The sequence below is a fragment of the Homalodisca vitripennis genome, chromosome X (genome assembly GCF_021130785.1).
Source record: "Homalodisca vitripennis isolate AUS2020 chromosome X, UT_GWSS_2.1, whole genome shotgun sequence".
Taxonomy (NCBI): domain Eukaryota; kingdom Metazoa; phylum Arthropoda; class Insecta; order Hemiptera; family Cicadellidae; genus Homalodisca; species Homalodisca vitripennis.
Window position 1 is genome coordinate 65237809 of NC_060215.1, and position 22624 is coordinate 65260432.

At 31.0% G+C, this 22624-nt stretch overlaps 1 protein-coding gene across 3 annotated transcripts in view; it reads right to left on the bottom strand.

The window, feature by feature from the left end:
* Window positions 1–6088: 6088 nt before the first annotated feature.
* LOC124369096 (protein MON2 homolog) overlaps window positions 6089–22624 on the bottom strand; it is a 135319-nt gene continuing 118783 nt past the window's right edge. For 2 of the 3 annotated variants that reach the window (XM_046826833.1, XM_046826832.1), the window contains 2 exons: window positions 13932–14011; window positions 6089–12130 (listed from right to left, as the gene is read on the bottom strand). In XM_046826833.1, coding sequence (XP_046682789.1) covers window positions 11952–12130; window positions 13932–14011 — 259 coding nt within the window. In that variant the 3' untranslated portion in view covers window positions 6089–11951. The remainder of the gene's footprint in view (window positions 12131–13931; window positions 14012–22624) is intronic. The other variant, XM_046826834.1, reaches the window with a different exon arrangement.

The following is a 22624-nucleotide window of genomic DNA, read 5'->3' on the forward strand; positions in this document are numbered from 1 at the left end:
TATCCTCCGCAACGCTGCACGATTGTTTTTGATTTGTGCGGCGGCATCTTCAATTCGATTTATTAACTCTTCACGTGTATTTACTTTTTCCTGGTACACCAGGTTCTTCATCCAAACCCCATATACAGAAATCTAATGGAGTTAGATCTGGTGATCTTGGTGGCCAAGTGTGTGGTCCACCGCGACCAATCCATCGCCCGGGAAAACTGCTCGTTTAAGTGCATTGTTACATTATGGGAAAAGTGGGCAGAGGGCACCATCATGTTGATAAATAATATTGCACCTTGCTGCTAATGAAACATCTTCTAATAATAGTGGTAGTTGTTCTGTAAGGAATTCTAGGTACATGCGGGAATTTAGATGTCCTCGGAGAAATGAATGGTCCTATTAATCGATCATGAATGAGTCCCACACCATTCATTTTACACTAAATCTGTGTTGAAAGTTGCGCACGATTGTACTATGTGGATTTCCCTCTGCCCAAGTGTGTTCATTGTGAAGGTTGTTGACGCCATCTCGGGTAAATTGAGCTTCATCAGTGAATAAAAATGGTTCTATGATGTTGACGGTTTCTAATTAACCAGTTGCAAAAATTCCAATCGAAGAGGAGGATCTGTTGGTTGAATACTTTGAACTTGTTGTTTATGGTAAGGGAACATGCTATTTTTGCGCAAAGTTCTCCATACTTCAGACTGAGACACTGCGAATCGCCTAGAAAACGCCGTGCCGTGTACTGACACCAGGACTGCGTTCAGTAGCCATGATTATAGCCTCTTCCTTAATCTACATTATTCTGGGCAGGGCGATCCCGATAATTATTAATACTAGGAAGTTTACCTGTTACTCTTAGGGTACGAAATGATCCACTGATCGTTTTTGGGTTTGGAACTCTGCGATTAGGAAAATCGTCTTCGGTATTCTGCAGTAGCAGCGGTTGCATTTCCGTCACAAACGCCTAAGACAAATACCATGTCGGCATATTCTTCTGTTGTAAATAACAAAGGCATTGCAATTGTGATAGTAAGTTACTTTAAAATACACTTCACTAACAAACGAGTAGTAAATTAATTGTATTAAATTGCACTCATTAAAACTAGTACAGAATTGGTAATAAATAATTTGGATTCCTCAATAAATTGCAGTGTATTGTTGAACAGCTGATTTGTGATACCAACTTATAAAAACATAATTTACCTTCTGTAAAGCTAACGTGACAAAGATATGTAGGTACATGATGTAACCATTTGGATAGTCCTAAAAAGTAATAGTATTATTGTTTTTTAGTTGAGCATTAATCTATTAAAAATCGTATTTACAATTGTATGCTAATCAATTATTTGTGTACCTTATATCATTACATTACGGTGTTTATTTACTAAATACGTATTTCTTGCTTGGTAGAATGTTTGTTGTAAAATTAAATTCCAGAAACTAATACTTTTCGCTGTTAATAGCCGTGTGGCACATAATTTTATTCAGAATTAAATTTTCTGCAAGTTTCTTTGTAAAAATGTGGGTCTTCAATGCCTATTTAACAAAAATAATTGTCCGTTAAACCTTAAAAAAAGTGTTTTCAAAATTATTTTATTTCTGTTTTTTGTTAGTATAACAAAAAAACTAAATGAGATACAGCTATGAGATGAACTTTATTCAATTTCTCATCTAAAAATCCGTTAGAAAAAGTTGCATTCGCCTATAAATATCTCTTCATAAACACGCGGCAAATCATCATTTGACCTCCTGCACACAATTTTTGGTGAAATCTTCAATTGGCCATAACCCAGTAAGGAAGCATTTCCGGACCCATGTTTATATGAACTTTTTTCTTTATTTTTTTATAGTACAATCAGCTCAGAAAGTGCCGGTAACACTAACCGAATCACCCTGTATAGTTATGTATGTATAAATAAAAATTAAATGTTGTCCATTGGTAAGCACACCACTAGACAAAGGCTGAACCAATAGCATAAAAAAGTATAAAATTAAAAAGCCACACGGAGCCTTGTCTGAAGAATATGGAGGCTGGGGCATCATTACAGTACTGTTTTTGGGAAAAAAATTTCATGACCAACCAATGAAAGTGTGATTAGGTGCATTTTCTTGGTGTAAAAGCCATGAATTGTTTTGCCACAAATCCGGGTGTTTTTATTTTTCAGAATGTTTCTCGCAAACACTGTTGAACTTGCAGGTAGTACCCCTTATTATTCATGGTAAATTGGAAAGAATTCATGATGCACTATGGCATTAAAATCAAAGAACACAATGAGCACAGCATTCACGTTTGACTGCACTTGTCGAGCCTTTTTCAGTCTTGGCGATTGAAAATGCCTCCTCTGGGATGATTTAGCCTTACTTTCAACATCATATCCGTAAACCCATGTTTCGTTACCTGTCATAATACTTTTCAGTAATTCTGCATCATTATTGACTTCATTTAGTGATTCCTGAGCGTCTTCTCTGATTGTAGTAATACTATGGCGATCGTTCATAACCATTTCTTCCACTCTTTTATAGCTTGTTGATGTGCTGGGGCGTTCGGAGTGTTTGTTAACTTCAATGTCTTCACAGGCGTCTTTAAAATATTTATACCAACTCTTGGACCCTTGTTTTACTCATAGCAGACTCACAATAGGCCTTTTTTTACATTTCTTACATTTTGCTACACTTTACTTTATTTTTCACACAAAATTTGATACAAATTCTTTGATCCATTTTTTTTTAGCAAACGAACATTTCTGAGTTGATAAAACATATGTAACCTTAGCAGCTGCTACTGAAAAAGTATAAAATGAACAGTAGGAAATGTTGTTATACTTTAAGAGCACGAGTACCAACATAATTAAAATATCTCGACAATCAGACTCTCAAAATCTGTGAAACTTAAAAATTCCAATTACTTTTTGAACACACCTTATATGTTCAAGTTTTTGTTTTCAGTAGTAGTCCTTAGTCCTACCTCAAACTTTAAATGGCGTGAAGAAAATATACAAACTATGTGATACCAGTAGTTATCAACTGATAGATCCCATGAAATAGTGGGGACCCACTATAACAACACAGCAACTTACACCCATTAATTGTTTCTAAAATGATTCTACATTTCTTTAACACTACATTTTTACAAGCTACAAATAAGTATTTATACAAAATATATCTTTAGAAAATTAAACTTGATTTTGACTCAATGTTGGTTTGTTTCTTGACCAATACTCAACAATTTTACTTGTCCTAGACTGATGGGGAGCAATACGATGGTCATTAGTTGGGGGAGGGGGCCACAGATTTTCAAATCTGCCTGGTACACACTTTAACCCAGGCTTTTGTAAAAATACTCATTTAAATTTTTTTATATCATTAAAAAAAACTTTCTTGGACATTTTGAAACATAAAAAACCTCAGGTTGAAAACCTTGTATTGAAATCAAAATGCGTGTTTGAATTTTATTAGCTAAGGTTTCTTTGGATGTTACAATTTGTTTAAGCTTCCTAGTTAATTAGTTGAAAAATTCTTTCTTCGCCCAAAATTAAATCCAGAAACAGTCATAACTTATTAAGAAGATTTAAAAAGAAATACTAAAATTGAATTGTGCTTTAACTGTGTGTTAATTTGTAATGTGTTTTTAAACAGCTACAGTCTAAGTTTGTTTTACAGTTACAAACACTTACCTCTTTCTTTGTTTATTAGTTGTACCCATGTTGTATGTCTTGCCTTGAAGAAGTTATATGAATTCTTAATCTAAACTAGAGCTTTCACAAGAAGATCATTTACTAGTTCATGTCTACTCACAGTGATATTGGCAAAATGCAAATAAAGTGCACTCATTCTTCCAGTATTCATTAAGAAGAGTTCATTAAGATGTTCCTATTCTACCAATGTTAATTCGTGTGAGTTTATGTACTTTTTTATCAGAAACTATATAAGATATTAACATGCATTTTCTTTGTGTTTGTATTGCACAGTTAACCACCCTTTCTCACAATCACCCTTATTGTTTTAAATGAAGTGCTACAGGAAATGTTCACATTGATATTACCTCAGTGTTCACCTCCCTTGCTGTCGGAGGATTTGATGTTCAGTGCACTTGCTGTGTTGTGTCATGGTTGGTACTTTCCTATTCACTCTTGACCCTCAAGAATTTTTTAACATACTGTTTTGTGGTCAACTATGACTTTGGCGAGTTCATTGATTAGTTTTTAATATTTTTGTACGCTTAATCTGATGTCTTAAGGTTTTTGACACCTGAAGAAGGGGAAAGATTCCTATCCTTGAAACTAACGTTCTAGCAATTGAAATCAAAGTGAGTTTGGTATTCTTAGAAGTCTGTAAGTATTTCCTAGTATTGTGTATGGTAAATGTACAAAGACTCAGAGAGTCATAGACATGGCCTTGTATCACGTTCATGATGCCACCATGTTGTCACTGAGCATGAGCATATTAAGAAATTTAAAGGTCCGAAGCAGACTTGGAAAATACGAGGGATATCCAGAAAGTAGATTACATTTCGATATGAACAAAAAACAAAGTAAAAGAAAAAACTGGTGTTATATATACTTGAAAGTGACATTTCATACCTTCCCTCAGTTCCACTTGTCATCAAATCGCTGCGTCGCAGCCAGGTCTTCATTGCTGGAAACACGTGGTAGTCGCTGGGTACAAGGTCCAGATTGTAAGGCAAATATGGAAACATCTCCAACTTAAAAGCATCCTTCTCGAATCCGATTTGCTGTGTATGGTAGGGCATTGTCATGCAAAAACAAAATTTTTAAACTTAACTTTCCTCAGCGTTTGTTCTGTATTGCTCTTATTAACTTTTGCAAGGTTTCACAGTACCTCACAGAATGGTTGTGCCAAATTCTAATAAATCAACAAGAAGAGCTCCTTCCCTAGCCCAAAAAGCAATTGCTACACCTTCTGTGACGACAATATTTACATGCATTTCCTTGATTTTTTGGGGGAGTGTGCATGCCCTCACTCCATAGACTGTAATTTGGTTTAGCAATTCACGTGTTTTGCCCAAGTATTATCTCCTATAATGATTCGATCGAGCAGCAAGTCACCATCTTTTTTGCAAGTGTCCAAAAATGTTATTAAAGTAGACATATGCTGATTTTTTTCTGGGTTTCTGTTAAGATTTTCGGTACACATCTTGCACAAAATTTATGGTAACCTAACTTCTGTGCAACAATTTTGTGTAATAAACTCCTTGAAATTAAAGGAAAACTAAGTGAGGGTTCTGTTATTGTGAGTTGGCGGTCTTCTTTTATCTTCTCATTGACTTTATAATAATTTCGTCTGTCACATTGCTTGGCCATACATTTCGTCCATCATCATACACATTAGTTCGGCCATTTTTAAACCTAATGCACCACTGGCGCACTCCACCTTCAGTAATCATATTGTTCCCATAAACTTCACAGAGTTGACAAAAAATTTCAATTGGTTTAGTCAACAAAAAACTCTATTACTGATCCACAACTCGCGGGATATACAATTGAGTCACACATTTTAACTGCTGTTGTTAAACAACAAGGAGTGACAGTAATTTAAGAAATCTGCATATTGCATACAGTTAACGCACAGATTATTATTTTAAAATACTACCATGTAAATCTTTAACAGTTTTTCTGTTTGTCAAGTAATTAAAGTCTTGGTGTAAATAATGTAATGTCATTAACATTTTACTTCTGCAACACTTTAGGGAAGGCTTTTATATATTCAATTTAATGCTATCATTTTAGTATAGAGAAGTATTTATTTTAAACAATGTTGAAAATACTTTGTTTTATCACAAGTAGAAAAAAAAATTATTATTGGGGTAAAACCAAACTCTTAATTTTTACCAAATTTAATTGCTGCCACCAGCATTGTACCTCTACAATGACTGCACTGAATGACTACTACCTCAGTGGGTTAAGACTTGGGTTTATGTAGTTTGTACTATTTAAGCTCTAGACATCTGTGAATAACTGTGCAGCTTAATGACTATTTTAATCATACTTTTAATTTAATTTTACCACAAGAAAGGTCACAATAACATTTTGAAATCAAGGAAGTTTTTCAAGGCCAAGGGTTACAATAAAAATTCAACTGTATTTCTAATGTATTTATATAAATATTATCATAAATGTATTCACATAATGTAATGAAAGAACATTATTACTAAAGAAATTAAAAAGCACAATGACTAACTTGTGGAAATAACTTTACATAGGAGACAATTTACAATGTACATTCTCATATTATATGAGCAACACAATTAAACAAATTTACAATAACATTTTTATACAAAATCATTGTACAAACAACAGCAATAAAACTATGAAACCAACCACAAATGTACAGTTTTTACACTTGATTTACATAACTCATTCATGTTGGGCTTGAAACTTAGAGTTTTTCAGTTTTATGAGTTTACTTATGCTTTTGTTACTATGGATTATTAGTTATCCAGAATGGTTGTAGAGGTATTTTTACATATAAACTAAGAAAGTAAAATCAATTAAATTTGGTGAGTCATATAAAATTTACAATATTAAATTAATTTTAAACAAGGCCTTGTTTTTTAAAACTTTTTTCATGTTTACAAACCAATAAGAAAGGAGATTCAATTGTTAATAGGTTTATATAATATCACTAAAAGGTAGAAAACACTTTAGTGCCTAATTTAGTGAAACAACCTTGACTTTTACCCCATAAGAATAATGTTAAACTAAAAACACTTTTATGCCCTTATTTTTGGTCTTATGATTATGGCAGATAGCTCATTTTTAAAGGTATGATTAATATGTATCCACATACTTTTTAGGTTTCTTTGTAAAGTATATACTTCTTGAATATTTAAACAATAAAGTACAAAAACAGTTTGGGAATGTTTTTCTGAGTAACCAATAAAAATATAAATAAAAGCTAGAACGTATTCAGATATTTGGATGTGTATTAATCATAAATTTAAAATAAGATTGCTGTACTACAGGTAGATTGTGTTTAATGTGCCAAGAGTTGAACAATTATCTTCCTGGAGATGTACTTTGTACCAATTAGAGTTATCTTGTCCAGATTAGGGTGGTAAACATGTGGTAAAACCATTAGGGATTTCTCTGAGCAAATTTTGAACTTCTAACAAAAAAACATATTTTTGGGATAAAATATAACAAAAATTTAATTCGTTGTCTGGATGAAAACATATTTTAAAACATTTCTTTTAAAATCAGACAATTTTTTCTCTCGAGTAATGCACACAGATGAACAGACACACACATACGTATTTAGTAATTACAAGACTCTAACCATGATGGAACCTAAAATCTGATTTTTATAACACACTAAAAACTATTTTCTTTTTAATGCTAATACTTTCTCATATACGATGGAAGGAATACAAAAGTAAGAATAAATGATAAACATGACAGATTATGTCAAATCACAGTTTTTGGCTGTATAACTAATGAAATATTAAATAGAAACTTAACAACACAAACTACTAATACAATTTTAATGAATGATCAAAGACATATCCTAGATTACAAATGCTTTGTAATATTAAAACATTAATAAATTATGAAATTTTGACCAGACTCAAACAACGTTTGAATAATGCAAATCTGGTCTCCAGTAACTAGTGATATTGTTATTATGTCTTTATAATTATGTCAAATTGCTTGGCTAACTGATTTCTGATAAAAAATTTTAGAGCCAAGCTATGAAATAAATTGTTCATTGTAATGTACGGTTTTATCACATCTACAATATGTTGTAAGAGTTTGATTAATTACCACTTTCTAAAAATCACAAATGAAAATAAAATCAAATTCTTTTGCAAACAGCATGCACAACGGATTTCAAGTCTAGGTGGCATATTTGGATTATTTTTATCAAGTATAGGTGAAATCATGTTCAAAACGCTGTTTCCTCCTCTTCTATCTCTTATAAGAAAACCTAAATTAAATATTAACAGGATTCTTTGTCTAAAGTTCAGTATTGATAACAAAATATTGGAACCAGAAGTATAACACACTACAATGATAAATGACCATAACAATACTCTTGCCCATCAACTGGGTGGCATACCGAAATTAAAAAAAAATATTCTTTCTTAGTTCTAAAACAATAAAACAACTTAAACCCAATTTCTATACAGTATAAATACCACAGCTTTTGACACATGTAAGAAATGTTTTGCAAGGTATTTTGAAAAACTTCTATGGTTTGATTTTCACAAATTCTTTCTAAATTTTATGAAACCTCAAGATTTGTTGAATTTAGGACACAGGAGAATCAGTTTTTGTATTGTATATTGAAATTAATTAGCAACATAATACATTATATTAAAAATATAAAAAAAGAATTTTATTTAAACCCTAACAAATATTTAACGGAATTTTGTTTTGGTCTTAATTGTAATAATACTTTATACTTCGTCAGTGAATATCACATCAAATTTATACTGGTGTGGTTAAAACATGATTATACACAGATTTGTATAATCAATATACAATTCATATCATCAATAACAATGACAATAATTTTAGTTCAAAATATAAAATATCAAAATTAACTATACAAATCTGTTAAATTTCTAATCTTAACTTCATTTACTATCAATCCAAAATAATTTAGAATGATAAAATAAAAAAGTAACTTGGTTAATTATAATGCATCCATTACAGTGTTTGTAGAAAGTGGTAAAACCAAACTAGATGTCATGTGAACTTGTTTATCATGATATCAAAACATATTAATACAGTAAAATTACAGCTTAGCATCACATAGGTATCAACACAAAAATACTTTATTATGTTCTACAACTATTCCATTTTCAACAAGACTATAAAAACATGTCACTTTAATGAATTTAAATAGTGCTTATTGATATTATGCTTAATCAAATGTATTGGTCACACCAAACATATGGTGTGCATACAATTACAATATAATACAAGTACGAAAAATTGTGTAATTTATATGTTAAAAGTAGCAATCAAAATGTTATACAAAATTGAAACACTCCTCATTCACAGATTAACCAACAGTATTATATTAGTTTGTTATTGAAGTTAATGTTTGAAAGTTTTTTTGTATCTCTAAGTTTGCTATATAATTTCAAGCATAATAAAACAATAATGCATATTTTTTGTTGATATTTTTAGCATTGATAATGTAGATTTTATCAATGTATCAATCACAGTATTTAATACTCGTTAATAATGCTGTTAAGATTAATTTTGATTATACAAAATGTATGTTCTTGTCTAACCCTATGAAATCAAATTGAAGCTTATCAAGAGTAAACAAAAACAATCAATCAATCCCATTTTTGTCAAATTTAAAAACAGGAGCTGAACCTCTTTTTAGTATAATGAACATTCCATAGTATAATATTCCATTAGGTTGTGGGAATATTAGTAATAAAAAGCTTAAAAATGTTATTTTAAGGTGGCTGAAGCAAAATTCCTTCTACTCTGTTGAAGAAATCTTATCTAGCATTACTAACAACTTATTATTTTATTTTTTATTTTAATTTAAGACTTTTGACTTGTACTTTTCACTGTACCTAATTGATAATATGTAATTTTTTAGCTTAGGCATACATTTGTTCTTTGCCTGCTATGGAAATATCAATTTAATTCCTCTAGAAACAAGGAGTAAAATAAAACAATTATTTTACTATTATTAGGAAGATTGATAAAAACAAAAACAATTTGGATGTTGAGGTTATGGTAGAGATCAGTGTTATTCATAATGTTAGTGATTCTGAAAATAGGTATATACAAAATTTAATGCAGAATATATAGTTTATTTATTAAGACTAAGCAAAAGATAAATTGTTTGTGAGTGTGTGATAGGAGGGAAGTACCTGATCATACTCAGGAGAACTGCTACTCTATGTTTCGCATTATGCAACCAAACTTCTTTCAAGATGATACTTTCCTCCCTTAATGCCAAATAACGACTGTATGAATTTATCAATGTAAAAGATTGTCTCTCCTGGATTACAACAAAAACACTGTGATATGCGTGGTTAACAAGTAATGTACCTACCCAGTCACATAACATTATGTAATAACAAAATATTTTTGCTTTTAGATATATTTAACATAAATCTGCCTGTAGAAATAACTCTTATGACAGATTTCTGAGATATTTTTTGCATTTTATTCAAATATGTCTCTGAATACGTAAAACTACCGTAATCTGAACATTTATATATTTGAATGAGCTTATACAATATTATTCGGGCTAGTGAGCATAACTACCATAATTTTTATTAGTCAGATTAAACTTGGACAGAGAGTATTTGCACATAACTTGGATAAGTTTGTTAGCCAGTCTTTAAAAAAATTTCAAAATGACAGTCATTCACATTTGTGCTAAATTTTTATCTTGAGTACTTCATAACAAAAACCAAAAGTGACACGTTAAAAAATTATAAACATTTTTAAGTAACTTTTGTACTAGTTCGTTTTTATATATTTTTTAAGGTTTTATAATGGTGGCCATTAAAAGTTTGGAAATGTATGATTATATCAGTTATTACATATCGCAGACTAAAATAAAAAGCCTTTTTAATAGGCTCAGGTCATTTACAACAATGTTTATATTTGTTTTGTTTATATTTACATGACTTTTATTATATCTCATAAGATTCAAGATAGTGAGCATACAAAGTTTTGAAAATAATACAATAACATTCAGTAATCAAAAAAATATCTTTACAAATGTAATTTCAAATTGATAACTTGATAAATAATATTTTTATTAAAAATTTTCCAACATACTCAGAAATTTATAAAAATGCCTATGATGATTTGAAATGTGTATGATTTATTTTTTTAGAGAAATACAATAAAAAACTAGGAGGAAAAGAAACTCTAGAAATTTTCCCCACAACAGTTTAAAAAATAATGAAATATTTTAGCTTAAGAAATTTAAATCATGAAATACAACATAACAGCATTATATTATGGAGTATAGTATATACTATGTTTTACTTTTTAAGATATCCTGAAAATCTATTAAAAAGTAAGATTACTCTTAGGAATTTGGCAGACTTAAAATTAACTGTTTTTAAAATAGTGAAATAATTTCAAATTATTAAGTGCCATTTTACAGTGTTTACACACTTACGCATTCTTAACAAATACACCATTGGCTCTTATGTAAATTGATTGAAAATGACCATGGGAATAAATAAAAGGTAGAGTGAGATGCGCTGTGTTTACAATGTTCATTATACAATCTGATAGGAGTGACTCTAAGATTAGAAACGTAAACCACTTACCAGCAAAATTATGGGAAATGAAGGAATGTAAAACATGACAAAGAAAAAGAGTGAACAGAAATGGTGTCATGGATCACTTCAATTTGAGTTTAAAGAACTACAATTAAAAGTTAATCAAATTAACTTGGAAATATTTATAGTCCGATCTGTGGTATATAAGAGTTTAAATATTGTAACTAGAGTTTATTATTAATTAATATCTAAATAAATTAAGATAGTGCTTTTTCAACTTACTAAATATATATTTTCTTTTGTTTTTAATAAAGTATATAATCTTTCAAGTAACATAAAGTAATAGAACAAGTAATATTAACTATGTCTGATAATTCCAAACTATTAGATGTATCAACACAGAACTATGCCATAACTTTCACAAAATAAATATGTTTTTCTTACATGCTAAACAAACAGCACACTAAATTAAGCTAAACTTACATTCAAATTGCATGCATCTGGTATTTTAAATCTTTACGCTTATAAATTTATATGAAACCCATTTTAGGGATAGAACATTAAATTTACTTTTTTATGTAAATTTCACAATGTGAAGTTGAGGAGAACATTTTACAAAAATACAAAATGAACACTGAATAACAAGAGTGAATGGTTAACAGTTCTGTCAGACAGTGGAATGGGAAGAGGCGATAGGCACTTACAAGTGGTTGGGGAGGTATCACTGCCATGAGTCTCTACCATTGGCAGGGTGGGGGGTAGGGGTAGGGGGCTGTAGCAGGTCGCAATACTGGAGTAAGGCTTGGCGCAGTGAATCAGATACTTGCGCTGACGATGTAGCTGTACAATCCACCAGACAGGGATACAGTTTGATCAGTTGATCCCATACACTGCGACTCACTAGAACAAATACAAATAACTAGATCTTGAATATAATATAAGCTATTTTGGTATTCAAACATTAAATTGAACACAAATATTTGTCTGAACCAATTAAAATTTCTGACTGAAATATACTATTAAAATAAAAACAAATATCGTTATTATTGGAGGCACATTTCCTACTACACTAAAGAAATTATGATATCAATGTATATGACATTTAGAAAATTTTAATAACTATCACAGAAAAAAGTACATTAAATAGCAGTGTGCTTATACATTTGGTTAATTTTCAAACAAGGACAGAATAAATCCAGTTTGATTTATTGAAAAATATTACATAAAATAAGTTTTTATTTCGGTAAACCATGTTGAGCCTATCATATACTTCTACTACAATAATACAAAATGTCATAGAATTAAATAAAAATGTAAGTACTTTGATTAATGTATTCACATTTAATATTAAATACAAGTCTTGTGCTCATGAAAGCAAAACTTAACATAATTACACTAACACACAAAATAAATAATTCTAGATTATCTAGAATGAACATAACTTCTAAGGACCTGCTGGAGATATGGAAGCCACTACTATGGAAGATTTGTCATAAACTGCAGTTTTATAACAAGAGATAGAAAACAGAGGCATTTATTACACAGAGGAAGTTTTTCTAACATTAACATGTCAAATGAATGTTAAATAATTTAAAAATTACTTGGGAAGTCTTGGAATCAAAATTACAACACAAATTTTAAAATTAAAATCAACAGTTCGTATTTAAATGTCATGACCATACAAATTCAAATTTTGTAATTGCATTGTACTTTGAGGAGCATAATATGACAGTCTACAGTCATGCTGAGTTAATAAGAGTTGTAATATTGAAATAAGGACTTAAAAGATACTTAACAAAAATGGTTCATATGTAATGTTTCCACCTAATTTTAGATACTGAAACTTTACATGTAAGGGAAAAATTTATAAGCATTTAAAATGTTTAGTTTGTTGTAATAGACAGTGTGCTGCCATTTTACCTTTACCGTGTAGATAACCAAAACATGTAGATTAACCTCAAACTTTATTGTGTTCTGTAGATCTGCACAAAAGAGAATAGGTAGAATTTGTTTTCAAAAATTTAATGTAAATTCATACTCATCAGTTTATTCTTTCTGCTATGAATATATTCATTGATTTCACGTGTTTATTTGTGTTACTAACAGTAAAACAAGCATGAAACCCTATATTGTACTGTGTACATAAGGCATTTATTTCACAGTTAGTAAGACCTATATTAAAGTTTTTCATACCTAATATAAACAACAAAGGACAGAATCAAACTCTTAGAAACTCCATAAACTGATACAAGTTCAGTAAACTGTTGTAACTTAAAATCCTATGTATTATACACATCCACACACACAGAGACACACTACGTATAAAATTCAGATGGTCAAGTATTAATTTAAGTATCACAGTACTAATATGAAAACACCAAATAAATATGTTATTTTGACATAGCTTTGAATCATAATTGTGTAAAATTAAATTATTTAAACTGCTATTTTAATAAAAATTACAACTATTTAATATAAAATATTTTAAAACATTTATTATCAGTCTCACTTATTTAATTGGTACCAGTATGTAGACATCCCAATGTGTATTTGAGTTTATTTAGGATTAAATTTTTACAAATTGTAATATGTATAACAAGCTAACACAATGCAAAGTGAGCTGAGAAAAAAGAGGTCAAACAAATGCACAGAAGCCATCTGATTTTATATCATGTGAAAAGGTACACAAAGTGAAAATTACCTTTTTCAGGAGATTTCTTGAGTGAAATGATGAGAGTTGCAACAGCTTTTAACACAAATGATATTTCTGACAATCTGTATCTGAAAACAATAACCTCAATCAGAGTTATACCGCACAAGTATTTTTCTACTTATAATTATTTTATAAAAATTTTTTTGATTTCTGGATTTCATAAAAACAAAGAATTGAAAAAGTTAACAAGATAGAAAATGTTTAGGATAGAATCCTTAGATAAATATTCTTTTACCACACAGCAATTCTTCAATTATTGTAACTAGAGTTGGTGTTTAAATGCGATTGATTTACCATAAAAGAAAGTCAATATTGAGAAATCTAACTGATACTTTTATGGTACAATATCAATATGATATTATATGGAAACATGAACAATTGTCAACAGATTATATAATATTATTATAATATTATATATTATTTAATATTATATTATCATAATAACGCATGAGTATTAATCAAACAGCAAATTTTAAATCTAATTAAATAATACATAGAGTAATATAACCCTATCTATTGTATTCTAAAGTAAAATGTGTGGACCTTCAGCTGTTACTTGCTCAGTTGGTATTCAATTGAGTTTATATGGTAAATTATTCATTGCCTCCCCACCCCCAAATCTGCCAAAGGGTGGTGTCAGATGCAAAGAGGGCTGTATCAGTGTAACCTATAATAAATCATAAAAATCCAGCGACAGATAGTGTTGGCCTAGTAAAATACTCGTTTAACAAGAAAAAAACTCTATTATGAACAGCAGATTTATTTTGACAACAATACCACAAACCATATATAATATAATCTAAAGCTTAAAAAAATACGGTTTCTTACAAAACTTTAGTTACGAATCTCTTATAACTGCTTCTTTGTATTTTTAAGATAAAAATCAGATAATTCTACACAACTACTACAAGAGATGATATTCTTAGGCACATGTGTATATTTTCTAAATATTTTTGAATTTTGGCGCAATAAGTTAAAATAATAAAGTTCTAGAATTTGGAATGAAATAAAAATATACACTTTTTTATACTTCTTTTATACCTAAAATAAATGTTAATGCATGAATTTTTAAAATACTTTTTTATTTCTCATTAAAAGTAGTTTTTACAAAATATCAACTTGAAATATAAATTTCCAACATGGCACTTATAGGCCTATGACCAAAATTCTCTTTAAAGACTAAAAAGAATTATTCCAGCTGAAAGTCGATTGCATTACCTTAAAAAATATATTTTTTTATCGGGTCTCAGGTGAAGAAATATACTGGAAGCCGTGGAGTTACCAATAGATTACTACCTGTTGTTTTCATGAACTGTTCAGTTGAAATCTGAAGTAAACATTGTTAAGCCATAAAGGAGCACAATATTCAGTGGTTGAATATACCAACGACAAATCTGAATTATCAGAGCTGTTACGTTGGCTTTTCAAGTTGTACCAGATAAATGATGCACTATTTTAGCTCAGGACCTAAACTTCACTGCAGTTTTTTATAACTGGCTTTTAAATGTCAGAAAGTAATCTAACTCCCAAGTACTGTGGCCATTCCTTCTGACAAAAGGGTTTTTTTTAGCTTAAATTAAGCAAATTTTTTCCAATTAGACATCACTTCCATCTTAGTGGTGTTTATTACTGGCTTCAGGTTCTAGAGTAACCATTCAGAATAGCAAGGTTACCTGACTTGTGACAGTAAACTCAGTTTTTCTGGATTCCTTGTATTATGTGACTAGGGATATCATTGTTATAAAAAGTTTATAAATCCTTATGTAGATATTAAAAATGGTGACAGAACAAACTCCTGAGGCAGGCTGTGGTTTAGGTGTCCGAAAGAATTTTCCATATTCTTCTGTACCTTGATCTGCCTCTTGGCATGGCATCTGAGAGAAGTAAAAGAGAAGGGAAAGGAATTAAGACTGTTACAAGTGAATCTTGTCTTCTTTGATACTGCATCACAAGCTCCAGAGAGATCAATGAAAACTGTAGAGGTTAAATATTTTTCAAGCTATTGTTCAATAATTGATGGGAGAATATAAACCAGGCCACTTTTACCAGGCCTGAAGTCAGCTTGGTCTACAGGAATGTTAGTGCTGAGAATACTCTTAAACAGCTTAAAAAAAACACGCTTGTTTTGGTTCCTGTCCCTGCTTTAATACCGCAATAATTTTAGGGTTTTCAAAACTGAACGTAGTTCACCACTAGATAGTATCACATTAGAGAAACCGAGGTATTACCTTTAAACATTGATATCTGTGTGTTATATAGCAAATCAGAAAATATATATTCCAAGACAGGTGAGTGCTTTCCCAGTTGACAAAGTGGAAATATCAAAATCAGCCCTTCTACCATGGGGATCGCACAGACTGTACAGTTTGATCCCATGTTTGTGCCGTTGTCCTTTGATGTATTGACGGAAATACAGTCGACCACGCCAAAGTACCATGCCCTCATCAATACACAGGTTTTGTTGTGGGCAGTACACAGACTTCATTTTGTTATTGAAGTAATCAATGAGGAACTGGACTTTAGATGAGCGATTAGATGGATCAGGATAGCTTTCGAAATTTAAGCAACTTAAGATAGTCAAAAATCGGTCTTGTGACATGAAATTAAGGAAACAAGAAGAAAACAACTTATTTGTTTTCCAATAATCTTGGAGTCTGGGCATTTGTATTATGCCCACATGTAAAATAAGACCAAGAAAAACTAACAACTCTTCGATAAATAGATCTTTCCACTTACCAACTCAAGAGCCGGGTACAGTATGGGGCCCACAAAAAACTTAAGTACATACTTGTTGGTTGCCTTAACAATTCCCTCTAAAAAAACTATATCCACAAGCAGTATGAAAAAACTAACTGGAGATTTGTCATCTGGTAAAGGAACTAAAAATTCTTCCTGTCTAGTAAAGGGAATATCTTTCATTCCAATCCGGTTGTGAGCGCTCCATTAGGATGGGTTGGTCTCGTAATCGGGATCCTCAACTTCCGAGTCTGTCTGGTACTCCACACCGTCCAACTCAATACTGGCTCTTTGTATGCTTAGAACTTGGTTGTTGTACACCACTTGGTCCCAGGAGAAGATCCATTGTGTTGCACAATCACTTAGTATTATAAAAACTCAAAAAAATAATACAAAATAAGTAAGTGGAAAGTCTGTGACCAGTCCTAAAAAGCTAAATCACTGTTGACTACGGCTAGACTTATGGAAGAAAATAGTATATTATATTGATGATTTACTACATAATGTTCCTGAGAGAGTAACCAGCTTCGAAAAAGTTGTTAGATTAAATATTTACATTAACCCTATTAACTCCAACGGTGATTGTCTCCTGAGGAAAGAACAGACTATGCAGGCCAGAGTGCTGCCCCGCACCACCAGTCGCTGTGTCACACTATCTGTCAGGCCAGCCATAAACTCCTCATGTATTTTATCACAGTTGATTGATTATAAGCCCTTGAATCATCTGTTACTAGTTGTCTGCTACAAACTCTTTTGTTGTTTAGTTAACCTTGTTTATGTTTTAATTATGTCTGACACGTTTTGTGCCATTGCATGTTCTAATAATTACAAAAGAAAAACTATAAAATATTAACAATTATGAGGCTGAGTGTGTGCTATTCCCATTGAATAAAGTGGAGCAGTCAGACGGGTCTTGTGATGTCATAATATGAGGACTCAGGCCTCATATAGTCTTATCTTGCCTGAGACGTGGAGTGTTAATTTTTTACATATGAGCTAGTCATTTATTGTTATGTAATCCTCTAGGCACTAGCAATGAATTTTTTGTCCAGTAATTGTGTCTTGTAACACCAACCAGTTAATTGTATGGTGCTTACAGGTAAATTGGGAAAGAAAGGAAATAAAATTACAATCTCACGAGTACAAAAATAGGTCCTATCAAGCTGTAGTAGGTGGACTGGTGTGTGAATTAAATTAAAATTTACTAAAAAATGAATAATCAATAATTTTTTCATTAAATCCCAAAATACAGGCAAGATTCACCTATGGTACCCACATTTGGGCTACATTTGCTACACTTTGATTACGAGTAATTACAATTCTGCAAAGTCTTTCATTGTAACTACATTGTGCTGGTAATAGAAAGTACATTGTGTTTATACCCAAAGTGACTAAAACCTAACTTCATGTAAGTAACTAAGCCCACAAATTAATAGATTACACACGATTACTGAAACAACATATTCCAGAAATTTGCTAAGCTAGTTTCCCTATCCAAACCTGAGGGCAAATATACTTCCTTCCCCTCTACCAAACCCAATGTCAGGCCTATGTGGCGGTCCACACACGAGGGCCATTTAAATGTGACTAATTTCTACATTATATCCAAGCAGCAAAAACAGAGTGCTACACGTAAACAGAAGTTACAATACAGTATTGAAACACTAGCGGGAAACAAGGTACTTCCATTCCCATGCTATCAGAAAGGACAAGTGAACTATACTCAACAAAATCCTCACCAATATTTCATTTGAGTATTCTATATAAGAATAAGACTGATATGTAAGAATTTTCTCTGTATATGATTATAACTATGATATTTTAACGTTGAATGAACACTGATTGCTTTTTTGAAAAATCCTATTAATTTGTACATTCTAACAGGTTATCAATATGCAAGTATTTTTTTGTAGAACGTAACCACTTGTGGTAGAGGTGAAATTTGAACATTTGTAAAGTCAGAAACGCAGTAGATTTTGAACGTGAGGAACCAGCTATTGTCTAAAGGAGGTAGATAGATGAAGTAATAGTTACTACTTACAACTCTCCTAACAGCAATATTAATGATATATATTTTTTTAGAGTATTTGATACTTCTTTTAATACAATTACTAAACAATAATACCAACAAGTGATTTTTAACACTAATATATTGCAAGATTCTCCGGATAAGGGTTAATTTTTAAATTGACTATGATCCATTCATTATACACTACCATCTATATGATAGGACTAGAGAGAATGTTTCTCTTAACAATGCAATAAGTAGTTTAAATAACAAAGTGTTAAATGCCAAGATATTAAAACAGTTTTATCTTATCTTATGAAATATGCGTATGAAATAGATTGCCTTACAATAATATTTTAAAGAATGTCCGAGATTTGACTCCTCGTGGCAGACTGGTTGCAAATTATTTTCTTTTTATCTATTGACAATGCTTTTAATTATTTTATGGATATCCTGATCTTTAAAGTTCTTTAAAACAATGCTATGTTTTAAAGAATGTCAAACTATAAGGTTCAAACAGGACTAAGGTAAAATCAATTATACCTGGGATACAATAATTAAGAAATCTAGGAACAGTTTTGTACGATAGATTTAAATATATATACATTAATTAAATTTGTATAAATGACAATAGCCGAATTTAAGTTTTTCAATAAACTTTGAATCACAAAAAGTACTTGCTCCGCCAAAATGTAAAGCTACTTCGAGTGTTAATTAAAAAGGAAACCAATTGAGATATTTATAGATTAGATGAACTAATTATTGGTACTAATGAATTGAATGAGTATTTAATTAATGTAGATCGTGTCAATGCTAATTTAAGGTATAATAACCTAAAATCTACTAAGGAGGTTTTAGAAGATTCTATATCAAGCTGTCATACCCAAATATAGTTTTCCAGTCCAATGTTGTAACTGAATCAGACATTGTAAAGCATGTTTCCAATAGAAGTGGTAATAAAAACAAAGATTATTTTATATTGCATGATAAAATTATAAATCAAACCTCTATTAAATTAATTCATACCTCTCATATTATACTCTATTTTACACTCTACACTATATTACAATCTACTAATTTTATTTATAATTAAATGTTATTTTGGAGGTACTTTCCCTAAATTATTATGATGCTCTTAAGTAGTTCCAGTGTAAAAAAGGTAATAAAGAATATTTGGCTAATTACCATCCTATTTCTTTACTTAGTAAAGTTTTAGAATGTTTTTCAAAAGATCAAATATATTTCTTTTCAACATTTTTTTTTTTTGCACAACATAGATTTCTTAAACATTCAAAGGTATAGAAGCAATATAAAAAAATGTAGGAATTATTTTGCAAATAAATAATTGTCATCTGCAATATTGTTAAATTTAAGTATAGCATTTATTTGTATAAATCAATGAATTATTGTTAGGAAAACTATACCTATGGTGTAAGAAATAAAGAATTTCAGTTGATGTGTTATTTGTCAGAAAGGAAATAAATGGTTGAATACATTGTTGAAGCCTGTAAATAAGTTTTTAGCAATTGTTCGAGCATTTCGGATGGCTCCTTGATAAGCTTCATGAACCGAGCCGGAGCTGGTCTATGGGTGTTGCCATCTCGTTTCCTTGTGATTGAAAGTTATTACTCACGGTTTTAGTTATCGTTATTTATACAAAGACTTGTGCCAATATTAAATTAATTTAAGTGATTATATTACGAGAGTTTAAGATTCTCTTTTACCGCTTTTATTTAATTGTAACAATTCGGTAACAGCATAGTCGAAAAATGTGCGAAGTGTAACACTGATCTGGAAAGTGCTAAAGACAAAGTGCAATGAATGCGATTGCCCTCTATCACCTCGCTTGTTGCAGATTGCAAACCACGCACACCGTGAAGAGACTAGAAAGTAAAAAGGGCACGTGGCGGTGCGACAGGTGTGAAACAGAAAATTCATCATCTCACACTGGCAAATCTGACTCTACAACATTAAGTTCGGACAACATCATGGCTTTGCTTCAAACAATTAGAAAAGATATGGCAGGTAATATGAATGAATCAAGGGAGAGTTTTGGTAGCTTAGAAACACTAGTGCAAGGGGTGAAGGACGTAGTAGAGGAATTTAGAGTGAAAATCCTAGTTTTGGAGCAAGAGAATACCAAATTAAAGAAGAATATGGTGGATAACATCCAGATGAATAAAGAAAATAAACAAGAAATTCGGCTTTTAAAACGTAAGTTCCTTGAATTACAACAATACACCCGTCAGAGCAATATCGAGATTAAAGGCATACCTTCCTCTGGTAAAGAAGATATATACATAGTCATGGAAGCCATTGTGGAAGCCTTAGATGTGTCGTTCAATAGGGGTGACTTAAATGTAGTCCACCATATGCCAACGTCTGACACCCACCATCCAACTATCATCGCAGCTTTTATGTACCGTGGCACCAGAGTGATGTAGCTTGCGGCCGCTAGAAAGAAGAAGCTGATGACAACAGACATCTCTACTCGCCTGCAGCCTGACCCTGTGTATATAAACAGTCATCTCACTGGCCACAACAAGCTCCTTCTGGGGAGAGCCAAGCAACTTGTGAGAGACAAGAAGTTGGCAGCAGTCTGGACTGTCGAGGGAAAGATCCTGGTTCGGAAAGAAGAAGGAAGCTACGCACAGAGAGTACGGTTTGCAGAAGATCTGGACGGTATAGCTGGGTGAATTTGGAACCAAGAATCAAAGTCCTAAGGCCTTTTTTATTTTCAACTGGGAGTATTGTTTACTTTACATTGGTTTTATAAAGTCGGTGCATGGGTTTATTGTTTTTGTTTATTATTTCCATATTGTAAATACTATTAGAAGATTAATGTATTTCAGTTTAGGTATTGCTGTTGATAATTAAATTTTAGTTTGAAAATTTAAATTATAAATAAGCCACGTTATTTTCTAAATACATTAAGTATTATATAAGTTTTGTTGGTTAGACAAACAATTATTTGTTATCAATAGCTGAAGTTACTATTATCACTTTAAATCCAAATTATTTTGAACAATTATTAGGTTTGCACTATACCATGATCATTATAATTTCTTGTTTATTTAATACAATTTAGTTATATTTTTCACTGCGTTTCGTATTGTAGTATGTTTCCATAGTCAGATGGTTATTTTATCAACTAACTCAATTTTCGAATCTAAGTAAATATGTCAATAACTTTACTGTTTTTATATGTATTATCTTGGATTGTATGCATAATATCTTAATACACGAAATTGGTTTCATGTCCATAACTGTTTAGAATAAACAAACAAATATATTAAATTTTTCATTACTAACTGTAAAAATGTGTGTGTAATGTAACTTAAATTTAAGGGAAATTATTTACGATTCATATGTGTGTTATATCTAAATACTAAAATAATTAAATTGTGGGGTTTAAAATAGTTTTTTCTTATACATAAATTTTGTATCTTGTACTTGTGGCAGTCTGCTTTATTACTTATATGAATCTCAATTAAGTGAGACACCTTCTTGTGTATATACGTAGTTTTCATAAAATGTAATAAAACAAACATTGTTCACAAAGATGCACAAATACTCTCTTTTTATACCATGCATTCATATATAATGTGAAATAATTAATTCGTGATGTTATCGAAAAGTGAGAGCTGTTCCAGTAAATTAGAAATAACTTTAGTTATATCAATTTTGGCGTTCTGTACATATCATTAACTCTCATTTGCATCAATATATGACTACACTATATACTTAGTAAAATGAAATATTAGAGGAATAGTAAGCAGAGTGGTAGTGAGGGAATATTTGTATTTCTTTAACAAAACTTGTTGTGTTCACGTGAGGAACTCACACACGTTCAAGTGCGTAAGTGAGGACCATATGGGTATGCATGTTATGTTCAAGTTATGGAGGTATCTATATCATATAATGTATGCGTGAGTCG